The following is an 8,593-nucleotide window of genomic DNA, read 5'->3' as shown; positions in this document are numbered from 1 at the left end:
AGGCGGAAGCACGTCGGTTGGCGAGCAGGCTCCCAGCCACAGGTGATTAATTCAAGGTGTGGCGTCGCCTTTCCAAGACCCCATTCTCAGGGGTGCCGGCCTCCCTTCTCCTGGGTGGGGCCCAGCAGTCCAGCTCCCTGTGGCTGGCACTTTATTCCATGTCACCAACTCACTCTGGCTTCCAAGGGCCCTGACCCGCGTGCCACCTTCCAGCCAGCCCGCCCACGGGTCACCTCGGACCCGGACGTGTCCCGGGCTGGGGTCTCCACCTGCGCTCCGCACCCTCGGGCAAGGGTGGCGCGGGCCCGGCTCTCCCGGGGGCACTAGCGGAGCGGCGGTGGCAGACGGCGAGTCACGTGCGGCAGCGGGGGCGGAGCGCAGCCGGCCGGGTGGGTGGAGAAAACAAAGCCCCCAGCTGTCAGGACGGGAAGGAGGCGGCGGCGCCGGAGCAGGTGAGTCAAGTGCATTTAAAGCGGTACCGCCCTGGCGCACCCCGACACCTCCTGCCCTGGCGCAGTCCCTCCCAGGCCGGCGCTGGCCGCGCCTCCTCCCGCAGCCGGGGGGCTGCAGTCCGCGCGTCGCGGAGCCGGCGGGACCCCGGCTCTCCGTGCCCGCAAGAAGTTGTGCGGGGGTCGGCGGCGCCGCTCCGGGGTGTGCACCCGCCGCCTTCCCGCGGGCTGCACCTCTCCTCCGTAGCCCGGCGCAGCGCCCCCGGGGAGAGGGGAGGGAGTCGGACTGCCACGCTGGCAGAAGCCGAGTGGACTAGCTCCGGGGTGAGGGCCGGGGCCGGCCGGGACCGGGACACTTGGCGCTGGCGCAGAGGGGGCCTGGGGGTGCGCGTCCGGCGCGCGCAGACCGGGGGGCGCCCGACTCGGGGCGCCGGGACTGAGAACCCAGGGCGCTGGCAGGGGCAGACCAGGAAGTGCAGCGCGCTGGCGCTGGCGGGCTGGGGATCAAACCCTGGCCCCCCGGTCCTGCAGCCGCTCCGGGAGCTTGCCCTCCGGCGGAGATGAGCCCCTCTGTCCGCCCCCCAAGTCCAACTCCGGCTCCCGCTGGTGCTTCTGACGCCCAGGGCTCGGGAGCCGAGTCTGGGGAAAAGAGAGCGGGTTGTTATTCTGAGCCCAAGGGGTTCTGCTGCAGGGAGCCCAGGGCGCAGGGCGAGGGCTCCTCGGCGACTCCCCACTCTGCTTCCGTAGCAAATTCTTCAGTCCACCCTTAGAAGGGCTGCGCCAGAGCCCAGAAATCCCACAAAGGGCTGCAAGGAGGGGTGGGCACCGAAAGACACCCCCCCCCCCAATCTGGAGCGCTCGGTAATGCAGACTTTCAAACCCCGAAAGGGCTCGTGGGTTTGGTCACCCCTTGAGTCACTTTGTCGCTCCCGTGCCAAGTGCCGCCCAGCGCAGAAGGCAGAGCCCTAACCTCGGAGGAAGGGGCGCTGCAGCCATTCGATCCGGAGGAGCCTTTGTCTTAACCCCCCGTCCCCTTCTGCTAGTCTTCGCCGGGTCAGTAGCGCGTGGAGTAATTAATATTCTGAACAGTAGCCGTCCCTTCAGCCCGGCACCAGCCAACCCTGCTGTCCCCTCCCTGCGGCTTCTCTCCATCACTTGCTCACGTCCTCTCTTCCGAAACCGTGGAACGTGGTCCAGGCCCGCGAAGCAAGAGGAGGTCACGAGACGCGCTCCGAGGCAGTCACGTAAAATGAAGGGTTAAGCGTTCGAACCTGCACCCGCCCTCCCGCGAGGAGACGGAAGAACTTTCTTGATTAGCATAGTATCTACCCCGGGGCCGCGCTGCGAGGCGGCGGCTGGGCTCGGCGCGGCCGGCCGGGGGGAGCGTGCACTCGCGTCTCGGCCGTGCCTTGACGCAGCACCTGCTTCTAATCTGAGAGGACCCGAGGCTTGCAGCTTTGCCGAACAGGACTCTGTGGAATGAAACAGAACAGAGATCAAAAGGTAACAGTAAGAATAGCGCCATCTGAGATGCTTCCCCAGCACTAAATTTGGCGAAGTTTTTAGAAAGCTAAGGGCGGAGATGGTCCTTGTCTAGACAGTGTTCCTGCTAAAAATGCCCCCTTGCTCTGCTTCGCTAGCGTTCTTTGCGGCTGCCACCCTGAGTTATCAGGGGACTAAGTGTCAGTAGGTCTCTGAGACAGGTTGGGAGGCCACCGGGTAGGTAGGTGGTCAGTAGTTATGCTAAACTGGCAAGGTTCACTTGCTTGGGGAGGAGTGAGGCTTGTCCAGTGCAGAGGTTCCCAAACTTTGCTGCCTGATAGAATTACCTGCGGAGCTTTGGAAAAGTCCTGATGTCCACATGTCATCCCAGCTCATTTAAATCAGACAGTTCGGAGGTGCGAGCCAAGCATCGGATTTGTTATGTTTTATTAATCTCCAGGTAATTTCATTGTGCAGCAAAGTTTGAGCATTACTGACGTGGGGGAAAAAAAAGAAAAAAAAAAAAAACAACAGAGTTCAGTGGCCAGCAGCTGCAAGCGATGCTCGACAAGATGCCAGCTTAACTACTTGGGCGGGTGGGGGGGATGACGCTGAAACTGGAGTGTTGCTGACGAACGCCCTAGGGCGGGGGACTGTCATCTGGCAGCTTGGCTGGCGGTGACACCTGCCACATCATCTTTCACCCTCTCTTGCCTTAGGTCCGGTTCTTACTGGAAAGATCGAAGTTCACTGTCATGCCTGGTTTCTGCACGGTTGTTAAGGAGACGGGTAGAAACTTTCATTCCCATGATGACTCACGTGCGCAGGCCGTGGGGAAACCCAGCAGAAACTAACTGGGAGCAGCCTGGTGAGTCAGCAGGCTGCACTCCAAGGCGGAGCCCGGGCGATAGGAAGTAATTACATCCAGTGCTTCTTGACGCGCACTCTTCCACTCCTTTTGAAAGCATATTTGAGTATGTGATCAGGATTTGCTTGCTTATGGAAGCCCATCCCTTTTCCAGCACCTATCCTACCAGCTTCATTACTGGTGCTCTCTCCTGTTAGAAGGGGAAACACAAAGCCAAGGAGGCATCTTGTAATTTCCTCCGTGGGAGGCACATAAAAAGAAGCAATTGGAGAGGACCGACTCCTTAGGGTTATTTCAATTATGTGAAGTAGAGAGGACGAATTTGAGAGCCCATAAACTTTGAATACGGAGAAGTCAAATACTGTTTGGTTACAGGCTCAGTGCTGGATTCAAGGATCTATTGAAATAGAAATCATACCTAAGATTTTGCAAGAAATTTTGCTATTAACCAATGATTTCTTAAAAAAAAAAATTTCCTAAGGCATACCTGACCCTAATAAAATAACCTGTCTTAAAGTATACACAGATTTTTAAATAAACTTCTTTCTTATTTTTATTGCTATTAACTTCAGTTTTTATACCTCTCCTTTCTTTCATTATTCTTTATATTCCCATGACTCTTTCCATCATTGCCTAAATGCTTCCTTCCCCATGCTGTTTCTTTAAGGGGGAACAGCAGTGCCTAGCGCACAGCAAGCATTCGATGTTGTCAGCTATGGAACTTTGTTGGACTCTCTCATAGCCCCTAGGTACCCTGCTTGGTATTCTCTCCTAGGGGCCTTTGTGTCTGCAGCAGCCATAGCACAGAGGATAAGACCTTTCATGCTCTGGATGCTACTCGTTTATACTGAACATTTTCAAAAGGTGGGGAGAACATTTGTAAGCAAAGCATCCTGAGTACATACAGTTTCGTTAGTTTCCAAGACAGATATTCTGGATATGTAGGACCTGAAGGTCTGTTTCAGTTCTTAAGTGCTGTAAAATGGTAGCTCATTTGTTCATTTACAGTTTTACATAAAATAAGTTAGCAATTTTTTTAGCATAAAATAATTTAAAGACAATTTAACTAGTAATTGTTATACCTAACTGCATTCTCACGGATCAAAGTTTCACTTCATAAGTTTGCTCTCTGCCAATTATTATGGGAAAAAAAAATCCAACTATACAGATGCCTAAACGAATCCATGAAGCTAGAAGAGTTATTTCAGAGCACAGGACAAATAGCACTTTAATTTGGGTGGCTTAGCGGTTGAGCATCTGCCTTCAGCTCAGGGTGTGATCCTGGAGTCCTGGAATCGAGTCCCACTTCGGGCTCCCTGCATGGAGCCTGCTTCTCTCTTTGCCTGTGTCTCTGCCTCTCTCTCATGAATAAATAAATAAAATCTTTTTAAAAATAGCACAAATGTATTTAAATAGCATATTTAAAAACGAGAAGTTGGAAAAAAATAGAAATGAGAAGTTGGTTGTGTTCTTTGACAGATACCATGAAAAATAAATGTTAATAAGAATTTCCAAAGGCCAAAATGATGTAAATGAACCCATTCTCATTTCTGTGTAGCTTAGAAAAGGACTAAGGATGCACTTCTGAAATCCCCATCCCTTTTTTGGGAAGAGTAAGATATTGAAAGGCTGAAATGTAGTCTAGACGACTGGGTCTAATCCAGATTCATCAGAAACTGTTAATCAGAGGATAGTGTAAACCTAGGTCTGCAGTATTTACAAGTAGGACAAAAGGAGTGAGGTACAAAGAACGTGTGTCATCTCAATTTTAGAAACTCTCAAGTTTTTGAAAACAGATGAGAATCATCCAGTTTTTTTTACCTTAAATTTATACAGCCCTTTGATTTTTTTTCTTAAGATTTATTTATTTATTTGAGAGAGAGAGAGAGCGAGCGCGAGCATGAGTGGGAGGGACAGAGGAAAGGGAGAGAGAATATGAGACTATATACTGACTGTGGAGCCCAAGGCAGAACTCGATCTCAGGACCCTGAGATCAGGACCTGAGCTGAAATCAAGAGTCAGAAGCTTAAATGACTGTGCCACACAGGCACCCCCCAGCCCTTTGGTCTTATTAGCATATCAGGGCCTAAACAGAACTGGATAGATAGAATTCCCAAGTGCTAAAAAACACAAGTCCCAAAACTAAATGATACTCCAAACGTCTTGTCCAGAGTCTATTATATCATGCAGCTGTTTCTTGAATAGGGTTGGGTATAATCTTGCTTGGAGGTTTTGGCTAGATAAGTTCAGTTCTAATTTTCTGCTTTCTCCTTAAAACAGGAGAAACTGAGTGCCTGGGTGGCTCAGGTCATAATCTCAGGGTCCTAGGATAGAGACCACATCAGGCTCCCTGCTCAGCAGGAAATCTGCTTCTTCCTCTCCCTCTGCTGCTCCCCCACCTTGTGTTTGCTTGCTCTCTTTCTCTCTCTCCCCATCAAATAAGTAAAATCTTAATAAAATAAAATAGGAGAAACTATTTACATACATCATGCTCTCACTTGACTTTACTCTTAAGTAATCAACCTTTGGACTGGGCCAACGCCCACAAATCCGAGCCATCATTAGATTCTTATCCAGATAACTAAAGTAGGGAGTTTGAGAATCTTTGCCCAAATTATAGAAGCATAAACTCTCTTGTTTTAGGAGCCCATATAGATTCATCACCATTCAACAAAAATGTAAATGCCCTGTACAACTTCTTTACTAAATAGTCCTTCAGTCTCTACTTCAGGGTCTCCTTCACCACACATTCCATCCACAGAGTATTTTCTGCAGCCTTCACCCACTGGAGACCACAGAGAATAAAATAATAAAACTCATATATTTACCTGCAACCCTCTTAAATACTTAAGTGAATTTATTCTCCTTAATCAGGAAAATCTGGCTATAGTATTTTGAATCTATTAATCACACAAATTTTTGCTCCACATTTGCCACCATAAATTTCAAGAGAAGTCTTCAGAATTGTGATTTGTTACACCAGAGTTATAGAATATGATTATTGGTAAATTGCCTCCTAGTAAAACCTAATCATCTACATACTTCAAAAATGACTACTGACAAACTTCGTGTAATGGCACTAGGCTTGCACTGAGTTGAAACACATGGCTGCATCTGTTTTGCAGATTAACAAACTATGGCCCACTGGTCTGTTGTATGTTCTATGAACTAAAACTGGTTTTGGTATTTTTTTAATGGTTGGAAACATCAAAAGAAGAACAATATTTTGGGATCCCTGAAAATTATACAAAATGCAAACCTAAGTGTTCAAAATGGTTTAATTGAGCTTCAGTCATACTTTTTTTTTTTTTTTTTTTTTTTTTTTTTTTTTTTTAAGATTTTTACTTATTGAGAGAGCATGAGCAGGGAGAGGAGCATAGGGAGAAGCAGGTTCCTCATGAGCAGGAAGCTCTACTCAGGGCTTGATCCCAGGACCCTGGGATCACAACCTGACCTAAGGCAGCCACTTAACCAACTGAGCCACCTGGGCCCCAGATTTGAGATTTTTCATTAACTGTCACTCTATACACTTAAAACATGGTGTGGTAATGTGCTGTTTTTGAAAATAGCACTATGCTTGTATATATATTTTTTTTCTCTTGTATATATTTAAGATCAATTACTATTTGTAAAAGAAGTGCTCATTAAATAATAAGCAGATTTTCATACAGTCACTTACATCACTAGAGGCTGACAATATGCCATGGACAACTTAGTTTGAAATTTCCAGATTCAAAAACACATGAGATTATGATCTAGAAATTCAAATTATTTGCCTTCTGCCCAAGGCTGGACCGAAAAATATTCTTTCTATTCTATTCAAATAGAAAGAATATTTGAAAGAACAGTAACTACATTGATAGGAACTTGTCTTACTTTTTTAAGTGTTGCCTCATAAAATTTCCTTCAGTTAAGAGAACTTCCTCTTTTTGATGACTTGTTAATGCCACCGACTGCAAATGAGTTTCACTTAGATTAAGAGCAATTTTAAGGGTTGTATATATAACTGGTCCTCTTCATCCCTTCCAGAATCAGTACACTTGCAATTTAGAAACCAAAAATGGTGGTTAGGGTTCCTTTTTCACTAGATCAAACAATGCATTATAAACAATGTAAAGTTTGAGGTACCTGAGATCAGCTAAATAATTCCTATAAACAAAGCAAAAAAAAAAAAAGATATTTAACCCTATCCTAGGATATTGGACTATTAACCCATTCTTGCTCCTGATAGAATAACTGGGGAGAAGGATGAAGTGGCACAACTAAAGACAGACTATGTAACCAGTTCAAGTGAAAAGTAACTTTCCTCCCTTATCATAATTTAGAGTTCACATTTTACTAATTCCATTTTGTTTAATATAGCCTGTGCCATGAATATAACACATGTAGCTGTCACTAGAGTAGTTTCAAAGTAAAACAGTATGGAGGGTCCTCAAAAATAGAACTACCTTATGATCCAGCAATCACACTACTATTTACTTAAAGAATATAAGAACACTAATTAATTCAAAGGTACTTGTGCATCTCTATGTTCATAGCAGCATTATTTACAATGGCCAAGATATGGCAACAGCTCAAATGTCGATTGATGATAAAGAGGTCATGGTACACACACACACACACACACACACTATTCAGTTGTGAAAAAGAATGAAATTTTGTCATTCACAATGATGTGGATGGAACTAAAGAGTATAATGCTAAGTGAAATAAGTCAGGAAAGACAAATACCTGCCTTTAATCATTTGTAGAATTTACGAAAGAGAACAAACAAGCAAAGAGGAAAAAATGAGAGACAAACCAAGAAAGACTTTTTTTTTTAAAGACTTTATTTATTTATTCATGAGAGACACAAGCAGAGGGAGAAGAGGGCTCTCTGCTGGGACCCTGATGTGGGACTCGATCCCAGACCCCGGGATCATGACCTGAGACACCCAGGCATCCCAGACTCTTAATTATAGAGAATAATCTGATAGTTACCAGGGGGGAAGTGGGTAGAGGAATGAATTAAATAGGTGATGGGAATTAAGGCGAGCACTTATGATGAGCACCGAGGGATGTATAGGAGTGTCAAATCACTATATTGCACACCTGAAACTAATATGCTACATGTAACTAACTGTAGTTTTTTTTTTTTGAGAGAGAGAGAGAGCATGTGAGCGGTGGGGGGTAGGGGAGCCCATGGAGAAGGGGCAGAGGGAAAAGGAGAGAAAGAATCCTAAGCAGGCTTTCTGCCCAGTGCTGAGCCCCACATTGGGGGCTCAATGTCATGACCTGATCATGACCTGAGCAGAAATCAAGAGTTGGATGCTCAACCAACTTGGCCACCCAGGTGCCCCATAACTAACTGGAATTTTTTTAAGATTTTATTTATTTATTCACAAGAGACACAGAGGCAGAGACACAGGCAGAGGGAGAAGCAGGCTTCATGCAGGGAGCCCTATGTGGGACTAGATCCCAGGTGTCCAGGATCACAACCTGGGCTGAAGGCGGCGCTAAACCGCTGAGCTACCAGGGCTGCCCCTAACTGGAATTAAAATAAAAATTAGAGTAAAAAAAAAGTTCCAAAATTAAGAACTAATTAGATTTTACTATATTTTTACCAGAGTAAGAAATTCATAATTTTTAATTGCTTGACCAGAGGCAGAACACTCAGGCATTATAAATGACATGACCAGAATGACTATTGGTATTTGTAGTTGGTAAGAGAAGGGAAAATAAGCCAGAAAAGGCAGGTGGGAAACAAGGCAATTTCTTTTAGTTTTAACTGCTGAATTATCTGAAGCTATCTGTC

The 8,593-nt window shown here is 46.2% G+C and overlaps 1 protein-coding gene across 7 annotated transcripts in view; it reads left to right on the top strand.

Annotated features, from left to right (window-relative positions):
• The first annotated feature begins 359 nt into the window (after positions 1 to 359).
• The window catches only part of MAPRE2 (microtubule associated protein RP/EB family member 2), a 157,717-nt gene continuing 149,483 nt past the window's right edge, over positions 360 to 8,593 (top strand). For 2 of the 7 annotated variants that reach the window (XM_035718962.2, XM_025429141.3), the window contains exon 1: positions 1,422 to 1,952. Coding sequence is in view for 2 of the 7 variants with exons in the window: in XM_025429141.3 (XP_025284926.1) it covers positions 1,929 to 1,952 (24 nt within the window). In the remaining 5 variants the exon portion in view is untranslated. Of the gene's footprint in view, positions 453 to 1,421; positions 1,953 to 2,650; positions 2,800 to 8,593 lie in introns of those variants that run through there. The other 5 variants (XM_025429146.3, XM_025429145.3, XM_035718963.2 and 2 more) reach the window with 5 other exon arrangements.

The sequence above is a fragment of the Canis lupus genome, chromosome 7 (assembly GCF_003254725.2).
Source record: "Canis lupus dingo isolate Sandy chromosome 7, ASM325472v2, whole genome shotgun sequence".
Lineage (NCBI taxonomy): Eukaryota > Metazoa > Chordata > Mammalia > Carnivora > Canidae > Canis > Canis lupus.
The sequence above is the reverse complement of the archived record's forward strand: the minus strand, read 5'-3'. Positions and strand labels throughout refer to the sequence as shown.